The sequence below is a fragment of the Danio rerio genome, chromosome 6, assembly GCF_052040795.2.
Source record: "Danio rerio strain M-AB ecotype USA chromosome 6, GRCz13ab, whole genome shotgun sequence".
Classification (NCBI taxonomy): domain Eukaryota; kingdom Metazoa; phylum Chordata; class Actinopteri; order Cypriniformes; family Danionidae; genus Danio; species Danio rerio.
In genome coordinates, this window is record NC_141026.1 from 20,547,945 (window position 1) to 20,575,760 (window position 27,816).

At 36.2% G+C, this 27,816-nt stretch overlaps 2 protein-coding genes across 3 annotated transcripts; both read left to right on the plus strand.

Annotated features, from left to right (window-relative positions):
• Positions 1–17,274: 17,274 nt before the first annotated feature.
• LOC798495 (uncharacterized) lies at positions 17,275–27,504 on the plus strand. The gene is made up of 5 exons (XM_087257113.1): positions 17,275–18,141; positions 24,656–26,010; positions 26,229–26,360; positions 26,503–26,718; positions 26,837–27,504. Exons 2-5 carry the CDS (start codon positions 25,953–25,955, stop codon positions 27,475–27,477), a joined length of 1,047 nt encoding a protein of 348 aa, XP_087113239.1. The 5' UTR covers positions 17,275–18,141; positions 24,656–25,952; the 3' UTR covers positions 27,478–27,504.
• LOC103908713 (uncharacterized) lies at positions 19,264–24,499 on the plus strand. Of its 2 annotated transcripts, XM_087257111.1 has the most exons (4): positions 19,264–19,505; positions 19,724–19,855; positions 19,998–20,213; positions 20,332–24,499. In XM_087257111.1, the coding sequence occupies exons 1-4, from the start codon at positions 19,448–19,450 to the stop codon at positions 20,994–20,996; spliced, it is 1,071 nt and encodes a 356-aa protein (XP_087113237.1). In that variant the 5' UTR covers positions 19,264–19,447; the 3' UTR covers positions 20,997–24,499. The 2 variants fall into 2 exon arrangements, with proteins under 2 accessions (XP_087113237.1, XP_087113238.1); XM_087257112.1 differs by lacking the exon at positions 19,998–20,213.
• Positions 27,505–27,816: the final 312 nt, after the last annotated feature.

The following is a 27,816-nucleotide window of genomic DNA, read 5'->3' on the forward strand; positions in this document are numbered from 1 at the left end:
ATATATATATATATATATATATTAGGGGTGTAATGGTTCACAAAAATCACGGTTCGGTACGTTTTTGATACAGCAAAAAAAGAAAAATTATTAACTTTTTTATTGTATTAAAACTAACATCATTAAAGTATGATCTTGTTTATTTCTTTTAATTTAAACAGTGATAAAGCTTTACTTCCAGGGTTTTTGCTTAAAAGCAAATAAAACAATTCCTTCTTTATCCTCAAAACCAAAAACCTTCCTATAAAAAAATAAATATAATATTGTAGCAGTTAAACAAAAAAAAAAAAAGAACAATTTAGTGTGTATATGGAACTCAATTTTAATCAATTTTTAAGTTTTTTTTTTATTTTCAGAAAGATGAGTGTCCAGCTTTTCTTTGGACAGCACAGATCAGCTTGATTTGACTGTCACCTGCAGTTTAGTGGATCTGAAAGCAGGAATTATCTGACTGAAATGGGCTTATGAAGGAATAATGTAAAGGGGCTCTATTACATTTAACATTGTCTTAAAACCCGACATTTTTACCGATTAAGATCTCTCAGATGTTTTTTTTTCCACCACTCTCTTGGTAGCGGTGATGGTGCGTGACGTATCTGAAGAGCGGTGGAGGCGTGTGCGTGCCATGTACCTGAGCGGCGGGGGTGAGTTGTTCCTAACGTACCTGAAGAGCTGGGAGGGATGCTGTGGAGAGGGGTGTGCGACGTATTTAAGAACTGAGGGGGGAGACGCGCGATTTCCAGAAGATTATCATTCGTTTGCGGGCATCCAGGAGTCTCTCGAAGCTTCCAGGAGACTTTGGATGTCTGGGATTACATTAACGCTACTAGCCATTTTGCAGGCTAGTGTAGCGCGTGCCTGGAGTAGTGTTTGGAGGTTGGCTCTTTTGTGTCGGGGGTCCAGGGTTGCTGGGGCAACGGGTGCGGTGCCACCACGAGCAGCCAGGCAGACACAAAAGCTAGCAAGATTGCTAATGAGTGCATAATCCTTTATAAAGTGATTTTCTGAGTTGCGATGGTCTACTGTTTAACATGACAGCGGGGAAGGAAGCATGTCTGCCACGTCATTTGGGATGCCATGTTGAGCGTTGTTGCAGTGAAAACGTTATATTTTGTATTTATTCCCTTTTATCTTTTTAGATGTTAGTCTGAATTGAATCGTTCGGTTTGTAATGCGTACCGAACCGAAAGTCTCGTACCGAATGGTTCAATACGAATACGCTTATTGTTACACCCCTAATATATATATATATATATATATATATATATATATATATATATATATATATATATATATATATATATATATATATATATATATATATATATATATATATATATATATATATATATATATATATATATATATATATAATATATATATATGTGTGTGTGTGTGTGTGTGTGTGTGTGTGTGTGTGTGTGTGTGTGTGTGTGTGTGTGTGTACATTATAGTTGTTGTATTCCAAGGCACTTGGGCACATTTGCAGAACAAACATTAAATAAATGTAAAACCACATAGCATCAGAATTAACTTTAACATGAGTGTGCTCTGTGGTGACATTTCAGGGAGCTATGATCGTTTCAGTAAGATAACTCAAAAGTGCATCCAAAAGATAAGATTTTTTTTAAATTACTTTAATATCCTTCATCTATTCGAAGCTGTCACTCCGGAGGATGAACCCTTACTTGAACAGAAGAGCTTAGAATCATCAAGAGGCGACACTCTGTTGCTATTTGGGCAGCCACTGCTGCAGTGTCACGCAGCGACGATTAAGGAATGAACAACAGCACAGACAACTAATGTTAGACATTGAATTCAAATTTTGAGTTAAATATTATATAGTTATACACCCCCATTGATTAGCAACATTTTAAACAATATCTCAATGAAAAGAAAATAATTTCCAAAATGCCGATAAGACTAAGTTTAATATATCTGTTTAACTTATGAAAGTATAAGGTTAAAAAAATAACTTGAATTTAAAAAAAAAATTCAGTTTTACTTAAATTAGGGTGTTGCAAAAATAGGAATTAAACATATTTGCCATTCTTTAAAAATGACTCCTTTTAGAGTTGCTCATAGATGCTCAAGTTAATGTCTCTTCAGAATTCCCCATATGTGTTTAATTGGAATCAGATCATGGTACATATTTAAAATATTATTACTATAGATGTGTGTGTGTGTGTGTGTGTGTGTGTGTGTGTGCGTGCGCGCGCGTGCGTGCGTGTGTGTGTGTGTGTGTATAATGAATTAATGTGTCAGAATTCAATCATATTGGGCAAAGTTGCTTTTGACATAAAAACTTATTATTATCAGAAAAAAACTATATATATAATTATATATTTAATACTTCAACAAAAAGTGTACTGTCAGACTGTTATCAACATCCCATTTCTTTGACACACACACACAAAAACTTTGAGTCCCTGCCGAACAATGAGAAACTGCCCATCCTCCTGGGGGAGTGTGTGTGCTGCTGTGTGTTAGCAGCTCAGTTTGTGCACTCCTGCCACCGTCTGAGGAACCCACAATGATCCGCTCCACTGTCTCCAACACACAACACAGGAACTCTTTACTCGTGGACTTACTGTTTATATTATTGTCACCACTTTTATCCTGTTTCACAAATTACCATTAATCTATTTTTATTTTTATTAATATTTTTTAGTTTTACTGATATATTGTTGTTTTTATTAATCTATTTTTATTTTTTTACATTTCTTTTCTTTATTTCTATATTATATTTTATGTTCATATTTGTTTGCACTACTGCCCTTTTTGCACTGTCTTGTCTGTACGCAGCGACGCTGCACTGCTTTGGCAATACGAATGTACAGTTATTTGTCATGCCAATAAAGCACCTAAAATGTGAAAATGTGAAAATGTGAGAGAGAAAGGTCCGTGTACGTTTTGTTCATTTGTTTCCCATTTTCAAACGGAATAAAGGAAATGGAGAAAACGGCCGTTTTTCCGTTTTTCTTTTGCTCACGAGAAAACGAAAAAACGAGATTTTGGCTGGATTTTCGTTTTTTTTGGTTTAGGGTAGGAAAACGGATAAACGACTTTAAAATTCATTTTACACATGTAGGCGGTGCTGAAACGCCCACTTTCCTCTAATTGGTTAACCAAATCTGCGCTCGTGACGTCAACCTCAAAATAAAAGCCTTACACGCAGGCTTTTAATTATTATTATTTAATTATATATATAAACAAAGTTTACATGTTCTATCATTTGAACCACACACAGTTAGCAGGCTTACATTCATTACGTATGTATAAATTAAATAAAAACGTAAATCAGCAGTATTCTTAGACATTTGTCATTAAAATAAGGTCATATTTCACTGCCAAGCTTCTTGCTGCTGTGCACCTGATGCAGAGCAAAGATAGCCATTTCCGAGCAGCACCTGGTTTACATGATTGTTTCAGAGCTATTGTAGGCCTAAATAATAGCCTACTCTGTATAAAATAATAATTTAATATTATTATTATTATTATTATTATTATTATTATTATTATTATTATTATTATTATTAGGCCTATTATTATTAGTATTGTTATTATTATTATTTACTTAGTTATTTAATGGTTGTAAGAACACAATGGACCCTGCATGGGGCTATAATAAATGGTACCATTTGTTTCTATTGGATTTTCTCCTATTTTAATTAAATATATGCCTTTAGCCTATTGTAAATATTTATTTGATAATTAATACTTTTTTATTGCAACGTCAAAGTAGGCCTGTCTTATTATTATTATATTTTGTTATTATTTTGTCGTTGTTGTTGTTATTATTATTGTAGCAGGAACATAGCCACAGGTGTGGCAGAGTGTGCTGGTGCCACCCAAAGTGGCATCTTGCACCTGAAAATAGATGCCTTCGCGCTCAAGCGCGCGCAAAAAACTTGCACAGGCAAAAGTAATGATGAATGTGTTGAAGGAAAAAAAAAACATTCTAATTATTTGTTAATAAAATAGTGCAACATTATTCTCAGTCAGTGTAGGCTGAAAAAATTAAGATCGCCAGCATTTCAAGGGTGGTTTTATTTTTAGTTCATTGCTGTGACGCGCTATATTTCACTAAGGCTGCATGAGACTGCGCATCTTGCTTATTTTCTCTATTTTACATACAGAACATATCATACAGTCCAGGTTCTACCGTTCTAGTGAGTGTGGGGCATTGCTTTACGGTGGTAAAGTGGATTATTTCTTGGCAAATTCATAATGATTCACTTTGTTTAGTAATAAATTTCATAGTTATAAAATAACTACATTTCAAGAATATGTTAACACTTTCAACTATTTAGGATTATTTATTGCATCAAAAGTAATTTCAAAGTAACATTAAATGTACGTATAAACTGCTTAATTTGTGTGTGTAAACACCTAAGATGCAAAAAGCTTATTTAGACCAGAATAGGCCTACTAAATGCAACGGTCAATGTATGTAAACTCATGACCTAAAATGTCTTAAATTACTAAATTTAAGTCTTTTTAAGTTTTTAAATAATTTAAGTTTAACATAAATGATTTAAACTTTAAACTTCAAATTAACAGAGGATGGCAAATAAATTGTTTATTAAATGGAGGTCAGGTGTCTATCTTAATTATAATTATTAAATATTATGACACTACAGTGGTGTATTGGAGAGTACGCACCTTTTAATTAATTAATTTTAAATAAGTGGTTTATCCTAAATAAAATGCAATGGGATCGGTGTGCAATGAATAGTTTGAAAACCCCTGGTTCAGACTAGACGAGCTAGCTGTCTGTGCGCTGCGCTAATTGGCATTTGCTCTTTTCGGTGCTGCCAGATGCATTTATAATGCATAAAAAATAAAAAAGGTAATTCGGTAAAGCGCGCGAAGCGCACTATATGCATATGTCGAATTAAGTTCTCTTTTTCTTTAATCAAGACTTTTCCATTCGAGGAATTACAGTTATTAATAGCTTAGTCCTTATAAACGATCAGTTTATAAAATACACAATTTACGGATCAAGCCTAATGAAGAATAAGAAGAATATGCTACGCATTATGATCCTTGAATGATCAGAGCGCATTTATATAAACTATATATTTTATATAATCCATAAATATTAAAAAACATTATACATTTAAAGTAATGGAACATTATATGTTATAAAATCTAAACTATTATTTAGGCTACAGGCTGTTCACCGCGTGCGTCAAAGAAAAGACATGACACAATCTCTATAAAAACTAGTTGTTTATTTACAATATCTAAAGGGATATAAAACATCTAACATGCATCTCCATTCTCAGCGAGTTTCTGTGTTCTGCATCCTTCACAGACCGAGGTCTCATTCCGAGGTAATCTGTAAATATTCTCATTTGGTTCTGGCACATTCTTGATTAAAGGTAAAACTGACCGGCGCAACGGATGATTTGTCATCTAGGGTGACTACAGTTATAATACAGGTTGTGGAACTATTTCACTTTAATTTCATATTATTATTTTATTAAACAAACAAACCAGTTTTTGTTTTGGCTCTGCATGCAGCGTATTGGATCTTTGAAGCATTGCACTTCAAATGTTATTCCTTCTTTTTATTTTTATTGTATTTTTTATATTTTTAATTATACAACACAAAATTGGTTCTAAACAGATACATTTTCCTATAGGCTATGATGAAGTGTACATTTTTGTTCACACAGGTCCTATACAAAACTGTGTGGATGGATGATTTGTTTCTCCGTGAAAATCACTCATTTAATAAGCAAAACAGGCCAAAATGTTGTTTAGCTTGCGTCAAACTGGATGGACAATTTACAAACATATTGAATACAAAGGCTGGTTATTTTATGCAATGAGGGACGTATTACAAATTAAAGAAAATTATTTGCATATTAAAACGAAAATATATAATACAACAACAGATCCTACCTCGTAAGAAATGACTTTAGATAATGTAAATAAGCATCAAGTTTTTTTTTGAGATTGTGTGTCTAATTCAGTAGTGTAGTGCGTTCGCGTGGGTTTCCTCCTGGTGCTCCGGTTTTCCTCACAGTCCAAAGACATGCGGTACAGGTGAATTGGGTAGGCTAAATTGTCCATACTGTATAAGTGTGTGTGTATGTGTGGAGGTTTCCCAGAGATGGGTTGTGGCTGGAAGGGCATCCGCTGCATAAAAACTTGCTAAATAAGTTGGCGGTTCATTCCGCTGTGGCGACCCCAGATTAATAAAGGGACCAAGCCGACAAGAAAATGAATGAATAATGTGCAATACTAATTTAAAATACGTATCACTAACCTTATATGTAAAATAGCAGGGCCCGCTGTAGCACTTTCTCAAGAAGAACAAATGTCAAATTATTAGCGCAATGCACATGTAACTAGCTCATCTGTTTGTCGGAACTACTAGACACAATTTTTTTATCAACTATAATGTGTTTAATTGGTTAATTTGAAATTTATTTAATTATTCCAGCAATAATTGTTGAGTGAAAGAATGCGCTAGAAATATGCATTGCGGCTCCCTTTATTGTACAGGCTTATTGCACTTAAACTTTTTTAGGTTCGGCTCTCGAATTAGTAAGGTTATGAGTAAATGTTATTTAAAATATTTAAAGCCTGCCATCTAGCCTACAATAACAGCAAATTTAATAATAAAAAAAATAATAAGACAGGCCTACTTTGGCGTTGCAATAAAATAGTATTAATTATCAAATAAATAATTACAATATATAATTAAAATAGGAAGAAATAAATGAAAACAAATGGTACCCTTTGTTTTTATAGCAGGGCCCAAAGTGTTCTTATTCTGGTTCTGGTAACAACTATTAAAAAGAAAAAAAAACACACCAAACAATAAAAACACTAGTAACTGATAATAATAATAATAATAATAATAATAATTATTATTATTATTATTATTATTATTATTATTATTATTATTATTATTATAAAGCCCTTGCTCTGAAACAATCATGCAAACCAGGTGCTGCTCGGAAATGGCTATCTTTGCTCTGCATCAGGTGCACAGCAGCAAGAAGCTTGGCAGTGAACTATGACCTTATTTTAATGACAAATGTCTAAAAATACTGCTGATTTACGTTTTTATTTAATTTATACATACGCAATGAATGTAAGCCTGCTAACTGTGTGTGGTTCAAATGATAGAATATGTAAACTTTGTTTATATATATAATTAAATAATAATAATTAAAAGCCTGCGTGTAAGGCTTTTATTTTGAGGTTGACGTCACGAGCGCAGATTTGGTTAACCAATTAGAGGAAAGTGGGCGTTTCAGCACCGCCTACATGTGTAAAATGAATTTTAAAGTCGTTTATCCGTTTTCCTACCATAACCAAAAAAACGAAAATCCAGCCAAAATCTCGTTTTTTCGTTTTCTCGTGAGCAAAAGAAAAACGGAAAAACGGCCGTTTTCTCCATTTCCTTTATTCCGTTTGAAAATGGGAAACAAATGAACAAAACGTACACGGACCGAGAAATCAGTCCTCAGATTCGATGTGTGGCCGCACGTCTCAGTTACTTTATTGCAATTTTTAATATTGGCTCATCTAAATAAACTTTTCATATATTAAAAGCCGAAATATTGCCAGACAGAAAAAGCAACTTTCGGTTTTTGAAGAGAGCGGCCTCAGTTATAAAAGATGCGCGCACACACAGGATTCGATCTTTTTGGCCTAGACATTATGAATTTTTTTTAAACACATAATCAAGTGGAAATAAGAACAGCTGAACTTCGGAAAAAGTCCTCACGTTACCACGATGTTTCTCTGCAGTTGGATTGTCAATGGCGCGGCATTAAAAAAAAAAATATTTATTATTAAACATTGTGAGATGATGGTCGCGTGATTTTTTTTAAAATGAGAGTATGCGTTGCGTATTTATGGCCATTGATCTATCCGCGACCCACCCATAGTTAAACATGAAGGTGCGTGTATAAATTAGTTATGTTTCCAGATACTGCCACCTTTGTCAGGCAAAGTTTGCAGATTGCCTCATTAACGTCGTCAGGTTCTCTTATGCATTTGGTTTGAACCCAAAATTTTGCCAAACATGCTTTTGCAATGCGTTTTGACAATAAATCGTCCGCCATCCTCTTTCTGTAAATTCGACTCCTCTTTTCTCCTCACGTGGTAAATGAAAAGCTGCTTTTCCACTATCGTGCCAAACCGTTCTAAGAACACTTCGGTACGGTTACGGTTGTTTCTCCACTGAGCCTGGAACGGCGCGGCACGATTACAAACCGTTCTCAGCCCGGAATTCTCGGCACGGTTAGACAACCGTAAACTGTGCTGACAGATTCTGTGTGTTGACGTCGCGACTCGGTTGCTAAGCTACCACAGCTGGCTCAGCAGAAGCGCGCTAGTCATCAGACATCCTCAATAAACTACAGTAGATTTAATATAAAATAATGATCCAGGTCTAAACAATACAGTTTGAAAAGGGTGGATTTCCTAAATTAATGATGTTAGTGGTTCGTATGGGATTACAGAGCATAGAGCAGTCTCTGGCAGAGAAGTGAAACTCATCACATTCTTACGAAGATATTTTATTCATTAAAGTTATTATTTTATTGACTTGAATACAGACCTACTTCGCCAGCTGAATGTGAGTTTATTGTGCTGTATTTCACAGCACAAAACTCGCTCTGATCCGGGAGAGACATGCCAGCGACTTGCGCTGCTGACTTTTTTTTCCTGCTGCGCATCGAATAAAGCGAATAAAGTCACGCTTAGCATCGTCGATGTCCAAATTCCACAACAACATCACGATATATATATATATATATATATATATATATATATATATATATATATATATATATATATATATATATATATATATCCATGGAACACGAACTTGCAGACTCTTTTAACAACGAGGAAATAATTGCACTTTTTAATTCAAAGCCAGGACAGCTTGTTAATACCGGCGAGACCACCTGAAGGACGGTGTGTTGTAATGTCGGCCGTCCAAAAGACTTTGCTTGAAAGCTTTATGGAGCGGCACTGTAACGGTCCAAGGTACAGTTGTATGATTTATATTATAGCATATGCACTAATAAACAAGTCAAAAGAATGAATGAATTAAATAAATATGGATTCTTAAATGTCAGTATTGCTTTTACTCAAAAAATATCAATACGTTTTGACAAATGTTTTATAAAAAATAAAATGAGCAATTTTCATCATTTCAGCTCTAGATAATTATATGATTCAGTTATACATAAGTTATATGACATTTATGAGGCATGTAACATGTTTCTGTGTTTTAGTTTTTTTGTGGTGATCTTTAATATAGCTACGCAAATATTTTCTAAAACGTCTAGCAATAATTCGCCTACAGCTTGTTAGTTAATTATGAACACAAAAATAATTATTATAATAAAAATAAAATGATCAAAATAAAAAGATAATAGAGCAGCATTTTGCTAAATATAATAGTGCTTTAAATGCTTTAAATCCTGCAATATATGTGTTGTTTCATATTCGTTTTTTTTCACTTGCTGCATTCGTTATTTAATGTTTGAATACTAAAACAAATAACAGCCATCGCTTAATTGGTTTCATTTTACCATCAAAATGTAGTATATTTTATATCATTATCAACTTTTGATATAAAAACGCAGTGTAATTTAATTACTTGTTAAAAATGAAATAATTTATGTGCTGCGTTTTTATTAGTGAAAGTGCCCGCTCACCTTTGACAAGGCCTGTCCAAAATTATATTTCTGCCACTATAATACAAATGCACTATTATTGTTGTCTTATCATTGTTTATTTTTCTGTTATGTTCAGAGATTTTAAATATTATTTATTTCCCCTCCAATTATTTTTAATCATCACGTTACATTTTGGTAATTTTCCCTCCAAATAAAATTTAGCCAGAGCTGCGCAACATATAAATAAGGGCGCACATTTAGCACCCCTATTTCATAGAGCGGCATAACAGTGTTTAGTCACATGGTTGCTTTTGCTTTTATGAAAAGAAAAAAAAAATAGTTTCGGCTCTTATTTAACTTTAGTTGAACAAAGGGAGCCGTTTACATTTCGTTACCAAGGCAACTACTGATGCGTTTTGTGTAATGTTTTAAAGAGCTTTGTCGCAGCAGGACAGTGGAAAATGAAACCGTATCCGTGCTGTCTGACCCGGTTTGGCACGGAATGGAACAGTTCTGTTTAAAGAACGATTCAGCACGATAGTGGAAAAGCGGCTAAATATGACGCACTGTAGCTATGTTCAGATTTTAATTATAGAGCATGCTCTCGTTTTAAGTCAATTATTTATAATTATATTTTCCATTTATTTTAAATAAATTTTTAATAAAAAAAAAATAAAAAACGAATAGGCCTACCTAAAAAAAATGTGGGGACGGTGTCACGGTAGAAAAGTGATGTCACCGGTGTTGCGTCTTAACACCGGTATCACCGTCAACACCGTCTATCGTGGCAAGCCTAGCTGCGGGGAAAAAAAATCAGGTTCACGGATATTGATCTGTCCTTTCTCTAGATTCACAGAATTCACTCACTGCTGAAAGCGCCGGATTGGTTTTTATTAAGTGCCATTTTGTGTGCTCGTGAATCATCTTTTGAGTGTAGACGCCATGTAAATAAAAGATTAATTGTGTAATTTAGAGAGCTTTATAAATTATAACGTATCTTTGTGAGATCTCTATGAACTAAGATTAGTGACGCTTTTTAGTGATAATAAGAGGAGCGTGCTTTGCAATTTCCAGGCTATAATCCATTCAGAATTTGTATGAAACTTTCGTTTTCGGCACATATACGCTGATATGTTTTGGGAATGACATCTGCATATTTACGCTGGGTTTATTCTCGAAATAACGGTGAAGCAACCCAGCCGGCATTTCAACGGTGATTCAACGTTGAATCAACGTCATGTCTATGGTGTGATCAACGTTGAATTACCTTTCGATTTTGCAAATTGGATCAACGTTTATATAGTGACGTTGTTTCACCGTCGGACCACCACCGGTGATTCACCGTTGAAATCACAACGTTGTTTCACTCTTACCTTTTTCATGGGTGAATTGTGGTCGTTTTGTAGACGTTGAATGAAGGTTGAATTACCTTTCGATTTTGCAAATTGGATCAACGTTGATACCGTGACGTTGTTTCACCGTCATACATTTCAACGCAAGTTAAATAGAAATTACATACAACGCAAAGTCCACAAATATAGCAAACAAATTTTTACTAATAAAAAATACACGACACAAATACACAACTTAGCCTGTTGTATCAATTTATTTAATACACACCTCATTATTTAATTTATTCTAAATATACAGCAACATTTACAGCATACATAGTTCATTAAAACCATGCAGGTTACTATACATGCTGTACACTCAAATACAGAAAAAGACATACAATTAAATAGTCACTTTTTAATTAGGTTTCATGAATTAAAGTTAGTTAATGTTTACTAACATGAACAAAGAACAAATACTTGTACAGCATTTATTAATCATTTAATTAATTGAAATATGTCCCGATGCTATTAAAATCAAAATGTATGCTTGTTATCATTAATGCACTGAGCTGACATGAACTGTACTTTCTTTATATGAAAGATGCTTCATTGCTCTTTGTTCATGTTAGTAAATACATTAACACTTACTAATACAACCTTTTAGTAAAGTGTTACCGTCTTCAGAAAGACAGATACTAACTAAATTAAACTAAGTAACTAAACTACGCTTCAACCATCACAGTCTCCAAAATACAATTCTGTTTACAAAGTTTACAAAATACCCATTTTTAAAGTGGCTGCAGTAAAAAAAAATAAAAATAAAAAACATCACTTACAACTAAGAATCACAAGTGAAATACATTACATCTGTTTGAGGTTTTATAGGTTGAGAGAAACACTTGAGGTAAAAGATGGCACTGGGGACAAAGAATCAAGTGTAAAACACTAAAACATCTATATCAGTCTAGCAGTTAAATACATATTTATTTTTCAAACACCAGGTGAGTTTCCTTCAAAATCAATAATTAGGTTTGCTATTCCAATTCATTGTGAATGAATGGCTTCACTTTCACAATAGTGAAAACTCATGCTATAATCTAAACCTGACATTACTCCTTCACTTTGCAGGTCTGCATGCTAAATATTTAGTAGTTTTTTTTTTTTTTGCATAAAGTACATCTATTGTGTTTAGCATTACTGCAGCAAAACTGAGCACCTGTGACAGTGGAACATGTAGACAAATATTTCAGTAAATCATCAAGAAAATGTGTAGAATATATGGATTGATTCTCTCTCACAAACACAACAGTAACAGCAATTTGTTATTCCATTATTATTAGTATCATAAAAATTGCATGTTCACAGGGGTCTTATAATAATGGCTCACATTTGTGAATGTAGGACCACTATTTCACTATTACATGTCACATTACGTGTTCATATAGGTTCTGTTATTAATTACTTGTGTCATCCCAGAGACCTGTTAATCTTCAGAACACAAACTAAAATATTTTAGATTAAATGCTCCTCATCCTCTACAGACAGCAATGGTCCCAAGATGGTCATTGTCAAGATAAGGCACAAAACACATTGTCAAAACGTTCCATGTGACTTCAGTGATTTCAACTGTGAACATACCAAGCTCCAACAACACTTTAGTAAGGCAAAACAAAACAGTAAATACAAATGTGTTTGCGCATATCTCTCCCGCATCAGATCAGCGTGTGTGTTTACTACGAGCAGTATGTACACACCATGACCTGTTGTGGCAAAGGCAAACAAGTTATTTTTACAGTACTTACTGTGATTTAACCTTTATGACAAATGTACTGGACCTGTTACACATATATCACTATCTTTTATGAACACAAATTTCACTGTAACGGATGCTGTTGTTTTGCTCCAGTTATACCTTTAGAGAACACCGTACTAGTCAGACATCCATACAAAAGCAGAGAGTTTGGTGTGGTGTAGCAGAACTGCAATAGATGTCTGTCTGTCTAGGCTGACACTGGTTTAGGCCATCAGTATGTCCTTGATGCCCTCAAATGGAGCTTCCAGAAAACCTGCAATAAATGAAATACAAGGTTACAACTAAGTTGGTATCTGCTATTATACAAAGTGAAATTCAAATATTTATTTTTTATTGAATCCAAATTTGTCTTATAATAATCGCCACACTCAATAATTTTGAGTCATCCATCTGAATATTCCTAACTAAGAGAAGTGAAGAATTAGGTGTGATATCGTCAGGAAGCCCTTCGCCACCACCGGTGTCAGCATTTCCAGAATTCAAATTTCAGATTCTCTAAAAAAAATCTTTTTCCATATTGTAAGTTCTGTGAACCACAACGTCCAGATACCTTTTTACATATGATGTGGGAATGTCCGGAGGTACAAAAACTTTGGGATTCGGTACTGGACATTTTATTTAAAGTTACAAAAATTTGTTTCCCCAAAGACCCTATACTGTTACTATTGAATGATAACTCTCAATTTCCCTTAAATGCAAAGGTCCGTAAATTTTGGTTAGCTGCTTCAACTGCTACAAAGAAAATGTTGGTACAAAGGTGGAAACCTCCTCATGATCTCTCAGTTAAGCACTGGTTACATTCATTATTGGAAATACTATATCTGGAACTGTCATCAGCACGGATCAACCATGCCAAAGTGGACATTCTTACGGCATGGAAAATCTACATATGCAACGTCAAAGAAATCTTGGACACTTAACCCTCATCTGATGCTACGGATGACAACTTAATGGAAATTATCTAACAGCTTGGTCTAAACTATAGTTATTCTGTGTTTCCTGATGTGCGTATAATGGGGTGGGGGGGTGGGAAATATATATGGGGTTATATCTGTTAAAAGTATTTTGTTATCTGATTGTAAAAATTGTATATTCTCACTATCGGAAATAAAAAACTGAATTACAAAAAATAAAAATAAAAATAAAAATAAAAAAAGTGAAACGAAAGCAGTTCACTTTGTAATAATAACACTAATGATACAGCGTATAAAAATGATATTGTTTTATAACGTTGCTCAGTAACTTTAAACTGCGTTTGGAGTTTATCGCTTTGAATTTGCCATAAAAACGCTCATTTAGACTAACGTTACACATGTGACTCTAGGCTCGTTTGACTTGGCCAAAATCTGCGCAGAATCGATCACCGGTGATCACCGCAAGATGCATGCCGGTTAGAAATGTGTCCACCTTGCCTTCGCCTCGCTCTGATGTCACGCTGACGTGCGCCAAAAAACTCTCGCGATCGCGAGGCGGGTACTTCGTATTAAGCAGTCGGCCGCAGTTGCTCTCAAAAGACTGCGTTACCAAAAGCATGATGGGAAACGACTGGCTGACGACACAGCTTAATGCTGATTGGATGAGACTGACACATTACACTTTATTATCTTGTTTTACTAAGGTTTATACCTGGATTTGTTGAATACCTTTTTTTTGTATTTTCGTTAATAATTAAAAAAAAGTCATAAAGAGCATTACATATGGTTATTTATTTAGATGTACACACAAACAAAAACAAAACACATCTTTGTAAAACATAACGTGACCTATCCAATATAACTAAATGTTACTAATAAATCATTAATGTGTGTGTGCTGTATTTTATTTCTCACTCAGTTTTAAGTCCTGTTTGTTGTCATTTTCACTTTTTGTATGTTTGTGTGAATTTTGAATTGTAATTTTTATGCAGCATTATTCAATGAAAGCCAATATATACATATATTCAGACAAAGGTAATGAGACTGTTTTGTCATTATGCCTCATCTTTGTGTGGTTTCATATGAGAAGTGAAAAGGGTGTAGTAAACAAGACACACACACACACACACTCACACAGACACACACACACACAGACACACACACACAGACACACACACACGCGCACACACACACACGCACACACACACACGCACACACACACACACACGTATATGTAGGCTATGTGAAATCAAAAGTAATATTATTAGACCAAGAACATTTTCACAGTTTTTCCTACAGTCTAATAGTTTTTATTCTGGAGAAAGTCTTGGGCTGTTTATTTTAGTCTGGCTGGAGTAAAAGCAGTTTATATAGACCTAATAAGCTTGTCAATATAATTAACCCCCAAAGAATTTATTTGTCAAACAAACATTTGTCATGACCCGTCACTCAAAAGCATCTTGCTATAGCTCCTTCATTTATAATGTAGCCAAATTAGGTTTCTTGAAAGTTTTCTTGCTGTATAAGCTGTTTATTTTGTTATTCTTTTAACGTTTGTTGAATATACAGAATTATATTTTAAATACACCCTTTTAGTTAATGAGCTGTTCATCTTCTGTAATTCTGTGATATTTCTATTGCATCCACTCCCACATTCAAAATACTATAGTAATGTATACTGTAGTGCTTTTGAACCATGTTATAAAATAGCCTATTTAAATTTTATAGTTGCTCTGGTATCACAACAACTATAAACACAACCCAATACTGAAAAAACATGTTCAAAATGCAATAATATTTACTATAAATCACCATAGTATTTTTTCATGAGGTCATTCGTCTGCGATAAAAAACGTGAACGAGATCTCCGCCACTGGTGACGATTCCAGGTGGCTAAACAGCCAGATTCAGCAGGTGTCCGACTTCTGATGTAATTTTTGAGCCCTCCTCTTACTGCGCACGCCTGCTCTCGTTTACAATGCAGTCAAGGCGAGGCGCACCTCAAACGAGCCTATTACCTCAAGGTTAGCTGCGTCACCGGAGCGCAAACTAAACCAAACTGGAAAGTTTTAAATGCTTCAAAATTCGAAACACTACACTAAGTCACATTTAAGATACACTGTGTGTAAAACAAAATCGGGGGGTAAATAAAACATTAAAGCATCTAAAAACACGCTTACCTCTGAATTCTGCTGCACTGCAGGTCAGGTGTTCGTAATTAAGTGAAGTGAAGCGCTGCGCGTGACCGAGTGCGCCGAGTCCTCCGATACCATGGTAACCAAACATGTTGAATATTGGGTGAAGCCATGACGTTAATTCAATATACAGATCATGATAAAAAAATGTCAACGTTAATTTGTACAAGGATTTCTGTAACTTTTTTTAACCATTTATCATTCAACATTGTTTCAACATTAAAGCAACAACTGACGTATTTGCAACCACATTTCAACGTTGAAGCCTTGTCATATGCAGGCTGATTTTCAACCGTTCAACATTAAACGTTCTATCAACATTATTTCAACGTTCAAAACACATCTGAACTTATTTCAACCATATTTCAACGTTGAAGGTCGGTCGTGTGCCGGCTGGGAATAGACGGGACAAAAATATATTTACCCCTTCTCCTTAAACAACTTAGTGTTTCAGCTATGAAAAAGTTCAGTTTTGTATGTAGCCTAATGGGAAAGTGTTTATATTTAGTTTCGTTTTTTATTCAGCTTATTTAGAAAAACGTTTGGAGCATTTTTTATTCGTTAAAAATAAGTTTTTTTAACGAACAGCGCCCAGCGGAAGACCATCATTGTCTGTTTGATCAGTTTGCCTTCTCAGATCATCACGACTTGCCTAAAATAAAAGATATAAAACAGTTCAAGTATTAAACAATGGTAGCTTAAACGTTAAAGAATGTGTGCTTTTAGGCGCATAGTTTGCTTATAAAAAGCTTGCAGGCATCGAGGCGCCAGAGCAATCATTTGCATTTTTTTAGTGGGAGCAATTTAAAGTTATCCGTCATTTTTGCTCACAAAGTACGAGTAATACATCAAAAAACCTTACAGCGTTTTTATAAAATAAAGAAAACCAAAATTATGCGTTTTCTGTCGTCTGGTTTTTGAACAGGAGCGCTTAACAAAATGAAGCAAAATGTATATGCCTCACAGACATAATAAATATATTTATAGAAAGCTTTAAATTATTACTTAACGAAATAAAACAAGTCGAAAACAAAAAAAACTCCTTCATGTAATCCGTAAAGATGAATTTCTAAAGGCGAGTCCAAGAGGAGATTGCCAGTCAGGATCTTTGCGACACTGACTCAGCTAGAATAAGTTTATTAATAAATAATTAAGATATGTCCTTACTCTTTCCTCGACACATTCATTGTTATTTGTTTTTGCCTTTTGCCGGTGCTTGGGGCGAGTTTTAGCTTATTGTGTGCGCTTGAACGCGGATTCACAGTAGCAGTTTTAACATGGAGTGACACGACATTTGACGTACAGATGACACTGGCACATGCCACTGAGTGTAGTGACACTTCCGGTGGCACGTCCGGTTTTCCACTGTCATGTGTCACTCGCTAGTGGCATGTGTAGTGACCTGTGTCACTCAGAGTGTCGCGCTGCATGTCACTGCAGTGACATCGACACCCGGCGAAGCTTATGACATTAATTAACACGAGCAAAACCATATTTAATCATTACGCGACTTTTAACCTAATTTAACGCGTCGCAAGTTAGTTTATTTGCTGAGCTACTCCACGATGTTTTAATTTAAACGCATTTATTTTATGTATTCGTAGTCATACTTCCGTACGTAATATAGTCATTTGACAGTACATGTCAGTCAAATTTATTGTGGCATGCTTATGTATGGGAGGGGTTACACTTATCTGTTGTACTGTATATTATTGCATCCTGGCAGTTCCTTTGTTCCCTACAATATGGACTTCTCTATGTTTTTAATTCATTCATTTATTTTATTATTTAACTTATTTTCATTTTAAGGTATTTTAAATAATATCCTTTAAAATGTTATAATAAAATGCATGTTGAAAACTCATAACATATATGCATGTAAGATAACAGGTGTCATTTGCCTAATGATTTTTAAATATTAAAGCAAAGAGACTTATAACATTAATGTGCTTATAACGTGCTTATACTGACACTTACTGGCACATGGCACAAGATCACTGACACTGGCATGTGTCACTGACATTACTGGCATGTGTCTAAAAAGAGCCACTTGACAATAATGATGATCAGGGTTACACATAGGCTGTTAATATATTTGGGCCCAGGGGCCCACAAGTTATGTGTTAAAAGTGCGTTGCATACATAGTACCCCCACCCCTACTCACCTCAGGGGCAAGAAAAAAAAGTTCAGGCTCAGGATTTTTTTCCACTATTAGCCCTGAAATAGTCCACAGTGCATATTCGTACCCTAATGTTACTAAAAAGTACATTTGAGGTACCACTGTAGACCCTTCAGGTACAAATATGCACCTTTTGAAAAGATACTGCCCCAATGACAGCTCCTGCACCTTTATTTCTGAGAGTGAAGACGGTGTTTACAGCAATATTTTTCAAGATTTTACGCTCATACTTTAATTGATTTTTAAATATCGCTCATATTGAATATTAAATATTGTGGGCTAAAAGATGGAACCATTTTGAAAGATGTAAAAAAGCTACGTAGCCAGTTTAGAGGAAAACGCGACACAGCGGGGTTAGTTGTAAAAGGGTGTTACAAATAAGCCACACACTGTTGGACACCAATTAAACCAACACAATCATTGCTAAATTCTGAGTGTACTGTTGGGAACTTTTCAAATGAAAAAAGTTTTTTTTAATATAATTTTTTTATTTAATATAATTTTTTTTATTGCTAATAATGCAAATAAATGCATTGCAAAATCATGGATAATAATGCAAATAAACCAAAATGTGTTTATTCAATAGATAAATAAATAAATAAACTTACTGTGCTATGCAGAATAAAAAAATACATTTATAAAAATAAAAAGCAGTGCTCATTTGTAGGAGAGGCTTGTGTGTTGTTGGTAAAAAAAACAAATGGTTGGTCTAACCCCAGTAGGGATTATTATTAGGGGTTATATTCTATTCGTTCATTATTTGGCCAACACCAAAAAGTATTACTCTGTGCCCCGCTCTCCCCTATGTCTTGCTGGATGCATCACATTATTGAAGCTGAATACTTCAAATAAATTTATATTATTTCAATCAATATATGTCAGTTTTGTGGTTTGAGTTTAGCAGAACCCTCTCCATTACATTTGTTGTGCTTCTTTGTCTACAGTTGCATCAATTTCTAACTAATTATGTATTTATGACGGCTTTTAATCAATTAATTTAGCAGAGTTTTATGTATTCTATGTGCTTTGCACATGTCCTCAGTCATTTGTTTTTAAAAGAAAACATTGGTTAGTGCAGGGTCTGGTTACCATAGTGAAGCGTGTTCTGAGAATAGAACGCATTCCAAAAGTGAACTGTAAGCCCTGCAGCACAGGAGAAACTCTTGTTGGTTTGTGGTAGTGGCGTTGAGCGGGTGTGTCTTTCGTTGCGAGTCTCCTGTAGTGATTCTCAGCGATTAAACATCGGCCCGTTTGAGTGATTCACGGTGCAAGACCGAAATCATCATCCAGATCAGCTACCAAACAAACCCCGAGTTCTTGACAGAAAGTCTGAAAACCAAACTGACGTCATGATTGAGCATCTTCCACTGGGCGTTGACCCCGAGACATCGGCTGCCAAAATGGAGAGTAAGAGCAACATCACATATTATTATAGTTGATTACAATAAATAACACTAAAATACAAAATAAAAGTAAAATTTCATGGTTAAAGTGTGTTTAAATCATGGTAAATGAGTGGTTTAGTTATTTATATTTGGGTGTTTGTTTTTGGTGAATGTTCATTTAATTTCCTCAATTACTCTGGAGAAGTGTGTCAAGATGTGCAACTGTTTATCTTTTAACAGACGACAAGAAGAAGAAAGTGAAAGAGACAAAGAAGAAAAAGAAGAGCAAGGTTGCTTTGTTCACCAGAGCGGCCTTGAGATGGTTCTGCTTCTCTCCCAGTGATGAGCCGTTCAGATTCCCATCCTCTGATGGTAAATGATGCTTTTGGCATCTACAGTAGATGTTTCAGACTGTAATGTTATGAATAAACTGTATATTTACTGCCCTGATCTGGAGTTTAACATGAAACTGACGGTGTGTATGTGCAAACTGCAATCATCTGTCTTCTAACAGATTATGAGGTCTTTGAGAAGAGGATGGTGGAGGAGGAGGAACTGAAGGAGATGAAGCAGGAGGAAAAGGAGGAGGTGGAGAAGGAGAAGGAGGTGAAAGTGAAAGAGAGGAAGAAGAAGAAAAAGAAGAGCAAGGTTGCTTCGTTCACCAGAGCGGCCTTGAGATGGTTCTGCTTCTCTCCCAGTGATGAGCCGTTCAGATTTCCTTCCTCAGATGGTAAATGATGCTTTTGGCATCTACAGTAGATGTTTCAGACTGTAATACTGTGAATCTGGAGTTTAACATGAAACTGACGGTGTGTATGTGCAAACTGCAATCATCTGTCCTCTAACAGATTATGAGGTCTATGAGAAGAGGATGGTGGAGGAGGAGGAACTGAAGGAGATGAAGCAGGAGGAGGAGGAGGTGGTGATGACGGAGGAGGAGGAGGTGGTGATGACGGAGGAGGAGGAGGTTGTGATGACTGAGAAAGTGAACGATAACACGAAGGAAGAGAAGACAGAGGAGGAGGTCAAGAAAAGAAAGGAGGAGGAGATAAGCAGCCAGCTGTCAGAGGAGTTCTGGAGAATGAAATTGAGGGAGGAGGAGAAGGAAAGTGTGGTGGAGGAAAATGAGGAATTAAAACCCATTGAAAAAGCGGAAGTGGAGGACATGGAGAAAGACAAAGTGAAGAAGAAGACAAAGAGGAGAAGGAGGCCGAGGAGAAACCGCAGGGTGGAGGAGGAGGTGAAAGGACAGGAAAGTGAGGAGGTGGAAAAGAGCATGGAGGAGAAAGAGACAATAACTGACATCGTAAGAAAGGAGGAGGTGGAGGAGAGGGTGGCGAACAGGAGGAGGATGACCACATGGACAGTTGACAGCTTGAAAGAGGAGTTGAACAGAAAGTTCCCGATACACAAGCAGCACATGTGGCCCAACAACAGACCTGCCTCCAAGGCCCAGGCTGCACGGCGGGGGAAAAACCGCCATATTCTGTTATGGGGACAGAGAAACGTGTAGAACTCAATAAAGTTGTGTTGAACAAAACAGAGGAGAGTGTGTCGAGTTTATCTGCTCAATTTCTGCTTCAGAAGTGTTGAATGTGTTCTTACAGGTTTTGAACATTCTTACAAACATCTTCATTTCTGTTCAACCCGAAGAAAGAAAGTCAAACTGGTTTATAACAGCTGAAGGCTGAGGAAATGAGGACAGAATGATTGTTTTGGTTGAACTATATTTTCAGGCCTAACATTTAGCTTTTGAGATTTAAGACTTTTTTAAGACTCCACTGAAAGCCTGAATTTCATAACAATGATATTACCCCAGACATGCTCAATAATGTTCAAGTCTGGTGACTGGGCTGGCCAATCCTGAACCAGCTTGACCTTCTTTGCTTTCAGGAGTTTGATGTGGAGGCTAAAGTATGAGCAGCGCTATCCTAAAAATGTGCCCTCTCCTGTGGTTTGTAATGTAATGGGCAGCACGAATGTCCAGTCCAGGGGTCACCAACCCTGTTCCTGAAGAGCTGCCTTCCTGCACATTTCAGTTGCAACCCTGACCAAACACACCTGTTTGTAATCATCAAGTGCTGCTTTAGGTACTATTAATTGGCTCAGGTGTGTTTGATCAGGGTTGGGACTGAATTGTGCAGGAAGGTAGCTCTCCAGGAACAGGGTTGGTGACCCCTGGACTAGTCTTTGGTTGAACGCAGTGAATGAAAGCACAGGAGGGAAGCAGCAGTCTGGATGCAGCTATCACACATTACTATGAGCTATTACATATTTCTTTATCACACACTGACGGATTCAAAGATGGCCAGATCTAACGTGTAGAAACTGACAAGAATTCTAACTCATTTTTAGCCATTCTGACAAATAATACACCAACAAACAACAGACCATTTCACAAAGAGGATAATGACGCATTTCAACAGTTCTCTTAAATAACTGAGTGTTTAATAAACTAACATTTGTACATTTATACAGCTTTAGAGCTACATATTTGCTTCGAAAGAGGTATTCCTAATGTAGTGTATGAGCAGGTCAGTGCATTTGACTATAGAAATATATAAATATTCTGCAGTTTTCAGTCTCACATGATTTTTAATGTCGAGGTTTTCTTTTTTATGTGCGCAAACTGAAATGCTTTCTATTGACAACCGCTGCTGAGAAACCTAGAAATGTGAAAGGAGGTCTATATTATTTTATATTTATTCTGCAGGCGCTGTAGAGAAGAGAAAGAGGAAAGTCGCTCATGAAGATCAGAGGGTATGTCATCTCTCTCTGTCGCTCTGCCGTTTGTTTTAGTGGTATTTGGTAAAGGCTAGTTTCTGATTCTTCTAATAAGCTTAAGATTAAGTCATCCTGGTGTGTTTGGGATCATCTTATGCCTTCTTGACAACGGCTAGAATGTCTGACAGCATTGCAGGAGATCAAGAACTATATATAGATCATGAGAATCTAAAGAAATCATATCTAGAACCTAGAATATCATAGACTTGAGGAATTTTAACAGCAAGTCTTGTTTCTCTTTGAACTCTAAAAACTGTATTAGAATGTTTTCTAGTATTTATTGCATACTTTAATTGATTTTTTTATTTATTTAACATACCTTTCAACATTGGGATGAGAAAATAAGGAAAAATCAATGCACTAATATAGAAATTCAAGTTATGAAATCTCATTCACATTTCTTAATCGCTCTATAATTTAAAGGGCCATGAAACCCTCTCGTTTCAGCAGGGTGTTTTCACACCTCTACTTTGGGAAAAGTCAGAAAAGTGGGCGTGTCCAGCTCTGTTTAGGGGGGAGTGTCGGATGAACTAAAGAGGCTTGGTGTGGGAGTGTCTATTTGGGCGCGCTGACTTTCAGAGTCAAAACACACACACACACCGGGGAGAAAGTGACTGTGTTTACATGGACATCTGTAGTCGAATTATTTGGCAAATTATTAAATGGTGGACTTTAACTGCAGTTTGGCTCTTTCATTCAGGGAATTCAGTCGTGTCACTCGCGACAAACGAGATATTTGATTCGAGGAACTGCTGTAAGCGTGTATTTTTCATGCAATGTTTGATACCGCACGGCGAATGAGAGAAAAAAAACCCTCAGCATTTCCTGAAAACTTAGATGCACTCAGCAGGTAGCGTCAGAAAGCCGCGTGTGTTATTCCGGTCACTAAATACGGTAAAAACCCTACACGAGGTTAAAGTTTGGTTGTGGAGCTAACATGTTTACAATAAGTGCAATAGTTCGATACTAGACACGTAAGTTATTGTTGTCGCGCGTCATGTTGCGTACACTGTAATCCACACGTGAGTCTGAGCTCTCACAGAGAGAAAATGAAAACGAAACTGAACTGCAGCAAACTATAAAAGCAACACTTCACGCTTGTTTTGCCAACACAACGTGGCGTCTCTGCCGTCTAAACACTGTGACAGTAATGAATATTAATGAAGGTGCACAATAGAGCGCGCTGATTGATTTGAACCAAGCCTTACTCTTGCATTAATGCAGCACACTCGGAGACGTAATACGGGACACCCAGGTACAGACATCCAGTCTAGATCTCATGGCCGGGACGCAGCTTTAAAAATTCGTTTCAATCCTTAAAAACGAATTTGCTCTAAATAAGGCAAAAACAACCAATTTACACTTTTTAGTGAGATATAGGTGTCCTAATAGTGTTTTTAGCAGTGTGGGACACATATACCACTGTCAACAGCTCAACACATGTGTTCTGGTGTTTTGTGACCCTTTAAATTTACAGTTGAAGAGAGCGATCCAGTTACATTTGAATTATTTTATATTTTTTACCAAATGTCTGTATTTTTTATTCAGCATATTTATAATCATATTAGTTTTACTAATTCATCTCTAATAACTGATGTATTTTCTTTCTGTCATGATGATAGTAAATAATATTAGACTAGATATTCTTCAAGACACTAGTATTCAGCTTAAAGTGACATGTAAAGGCTTCACTAGGGTAATTAGGGTAAAGTTAGGGTAATTAGGCAAGTCATTGTATAACAGTGGTTTGTTCTGGAGACAATCCAACACTAATATTGCTGAAGGAGGCTAATAATATTGACCTTAAAATGGGTTTAAAACAATTAAAAACTGCTTTTATTCTAACTGAAATAAAACAAGTAAGACTTTCTCCAGAAGAAACAAATATTATAGGAAATACTGTGAAAATTTCCTGAATCTGTTCAACATCATTCGGGAAATATTCGACAAAGAACCAAAAAATCTCTTATTTATATTTTTGAGTTGTCATGATTTCTCCTCTATTGTGATTCTGCAGGATGAAATCCGACAGACTGTTGAAGAGAAGATGAAACGACAGAAAGAGCAGAAGGAGAGGAGCGACGAGAGGAAAGAGCTGGAGAAGAAATCAGCGCTGGATCGCTTTAAGAAGTGAAGATGTCTGATGTACATCGAGAACAGTGTTGCTCATCTGCCGCACACACTGGCAGATTACAGGACACGACTGTTTTATAATAAAATATCCTGATGTCATTTCTGTGCTTCCTTTAGTGTGTGTGTGTGTGTGTGTGTGTGTGTGCACGTGTTCTCCATCCCAAAGTCTTTATTCTTTAAGCAAAAAATGACCAATAAAAAGGTGTGAAGCAGCAATTTTATTTATCTTTTTAAAAGATACACATTTGTACCCACATAGTCCACAGTGCATATTCGTACCCTAATGTTACTAAAAAGTACATTTGAGGTACCACTGTGGACCCTTCAGGTACAAATATGCACCTTTTGAAAAGATACTGCCCCAATGACAGCTCCTGCACCTTTATTTCTGAGAGTGAAGACGGTGTTTACAGCAATATTTTTCAAGATTTTACGCTCATACTTTCACTGATTTTTAAATATCGCTCATATTGAATATTAAATATTGTGGGCTAAAAGATGGAACCATTTTGAAAGATTTAAAAAAGCTACGTAGCCAGTTTAGAGGAAAACGCGACACAGCGGGGTTAGTTGTAACAGGGTGTTACAAATAAGCCACACACTGTTGGACACCAATTAAACCAACACAATCATTGCTAAATTCTGAGTGTATTGTTGGGAACTTTTCAAATGAAAAAAGTTTTTTTTAATATAGTTTTTTTATTTAATATAATTTCTTATTGCTAATAATGCAAATAAATGCATTGCAAAATGATGGATAATAATGCAAATAAATCAAAATGTGTTTATTCCATAGATAAATAAATAAATAAACATTGTGCTATGTAGAATAAAAAATAAATTTATAAAAATAAAAAGCAGTGCTCATTTGTAGGAGAGGCTTGTGTGTTGTTGGTAAAAAAACAAATGGTTGGTCTAAGCCCAGTAGGGATTATTATTAGGGGTTATATTCTATTCGTTCATTATTTGGCCAACACCAAAAAGTATTACTCTGTGCCCCGCTCTCCCCTATGTCTTGCTGGATGCATCACATTGAAGCTGAATACTTCAAATGAATTTATATTATTTCAATCAATATATGTCAGTTTTGTGGTTTGAGTTTAGCAGAACCCTCTCCATTACATTTGTTGTGCTTCTTTGTCTACAGTTGCATCAATTTCTAACTAATTATGTATTTATGACGGCTTTTAATCAATTAATTTAGCAGAGTTTTATGTAGTCTATGTGCTTTGCACATGTCCTCAGTCATTTGTTTTTAAAAGAAAACATTGGTTAGTGCAGGGTCTGGTTACCATAGTGAAGCGTGTTCTGAGAATAGAACGCATTCCAAAAGTGAACTGTAAGCCTTGCAGCACAGGAGAAACTCTTGTTGGTTTGTGATAGTGGCGTTGAGCGGGTGTGTCTTTCGTTGCGAGTCTCCTGTAGTGATTCTCAGCGATTAAACATCGGCCCGTTTGAGTGATTCACGGTGCAAGACCGAAATCATCATCCAGATCAGCTACCAAACAAACCCCGAGTTCTTGACAGAAAGTCTGAAAACCAAACTGACGTCATGATTGAGCATCTTCCACTGGGCGTTGACCCCGAGACATCGGCTGCCAAAATGGAGAGTAAGAGCAACATCACATATTATTATAGTTGATTACAATAAATAATACTAAAATACAAAATAAAAGTAAAATGTCATGGTTAAAGTGTGTTTAAATCATGGTAAATGAGTGGTTTAGTTATTTATATTTGGGTGTTTGTTTTTGGTGAATGTTCATTTAATTTCCTCAATTACTCTGGAGAAGTGTGTCAAGATGTGCAACTGTTCATCTTTTAACAGACGACAAGAAGAAGAAAGTGAAAGAGACAAAGAAGAAAAAGAAGAGCAAGGTTGCTTTGTTCACCAGAGCGGCCTTGAGATGGTTCTGCTTCTCTCCCAGTGATGAGCCGTTCAGATTCCCATCCTCTGATGGTAAATGATGCTTTTGGCATCTACAGTAGATGTTTCAGACTGTAATGTTATGAATAAACTGTATATTTACTGCCCTGATCTGGAGTTTAACATGAAACTGACGGTGTGTATGTGCAAACTGCAATCATCTGTCTTCTAACAGATTATGAGGTCTATGAGAAGAGGATGGTGGAGGAAGAGGAACTGAAGGAGATGAAGCAGGAGGAAAAGGAGGAGGTGGAGAAGGAGAAGGAGGTGAAAGTGAAAGAGAGGAAGAAGAAGAAAAAGAAGAGCAAGGTTGCTTCGTTCACCAGAGCGGCCTTGAGATGGTTCTGCTTCTCTCCCAGTGATGAGCCGTTCAGATTTCCTTCCTCAGATGGTAAATGATGCTTTTGGCATCTACAGTAGATGTTTCAGACTGTAATGCTGTGAATCTGGAGTTTACCATGAAACTGACGGTGTGTATGTGCAAACTGCAATCATCTGTCCTCTAACAGATTATGAGGTCTATGAGAAGAGGATGGTGGAGGAGGAGGAACTGAAGGAGATGAAGCAGGAGGAGGAGGAGGTGGTGATGACGGAGGAGGAGGAGGTTGTGATGACTGAGAAAGTGAACGATAACACGAAGGAAGAGAAGACAGAGGAGGAGGTCAAGAAAAGAAAGGAGGAGGAGATAAGCAGCCAGCTGTCAGAGGAGTTCTGGAGAATGAAATTGAGGGAGGAGGAGAAGGAAAGTGTGGTGGAGGAAAATGAGGAATTAAAACCCATTGAAAAAGCGGAAGTGGAGGACATGGAGAAAGACAAAGTGAAGAAGAAGACAAAGAGGAGAAGGAGGCCGAGGAGAAACCGCAGGGTGGAGGAGGAGGTGAAAGGACAGGAAAGTGAGGAGGTGGAAAAGAGCATGGAGGAGAAAGAGACAATAACTGACATCGTAAGAAAGGAGGAGGTGGAGGAGAGGGTGGCGAACAGGAGGAGGATGACCACATGGACAGTTGACAGCTTGAAAGAGGAGTTGAACAGAAAGTTCCCGATACACAAGCAGCACATGTGGCCCAACAACAGACCTGCCTCCAAGGCCCAGGCTGCACGGCGGGGGAAAAACCGCCATATTCTGTTATGGGGACAGAGAAACGTGTAGAACTCAATAAAGTTGTGTTGAACAAAACAGAGGAGAGTGTGTCGAGTTTATCTGCTCAATTTCTGCTTCAGAAGTGTTGAATGTGTTCTTACAGGTTTTGAACATTCTTACAAACATCTTCATTTCTGTTCAACCCGAAGAAAGAAAGTCAAACTGGTTTATAACGGATGAAGGCTGAGGAAATGAGGACAGAATGATTGTTTTGGTTGAACTATATTTTCAGGCCTAACATTTAGCTTTTAAGATTTAAGACTTTTTTAAGACTCCACTGATAGCCTGAATTTCATAACAATGATATTACCCCAGACATGCTCAATAATGTTCATTTCTGGTGACTGG

Excerpts from the sequence above, each read along its gene's own strand:
- LOC103908713 (XM_087257111.1), top strand. The coding sequence starts at position 19,448 with ATGATTGAGCATCTTCCACTGGGCGTTGACCCCGAGACATCGGCTGCC. Across the intron at positions 19,856-19,997 it reads CAGATTCCCATCCTCTGATG|ATTATGAGGTCTTTGAGAAG; the intron begins GTAAATGATGCT and ends GTCTTCTAACAG. Across the intron at positions 20,214-20,331 it reads CAGATTTCCTTCCTCAGATG|ATTATGAGGTCTATGAGAAG; the intron begins GTAAATGATGCT and ends GTCCTCTAACAG.
- LOC798495 (XM_087257113.1), top strand. The coding sequence starts at position 25,953 with ATGATTGAGCATCTTCCACTGGGCGTTGACCCCGAGACATCGGCTGCC. Across the intron at positions 26,011-26,228 it reads ATCGGCTGCCAAAATGGAGA|ACGACAAGAAGAAGAAAGTG; the intron begins GTAAGAGCAACA and ends ATCTTTTAACAG. Across the intron at positions 26,719-26,836 it reads CAGATTTCCTTCCTCAGATG|ATTATGAGGTCTATGAGAAG; the intron begins GTAAATGATGCT and ends GTCCTCTAACAG.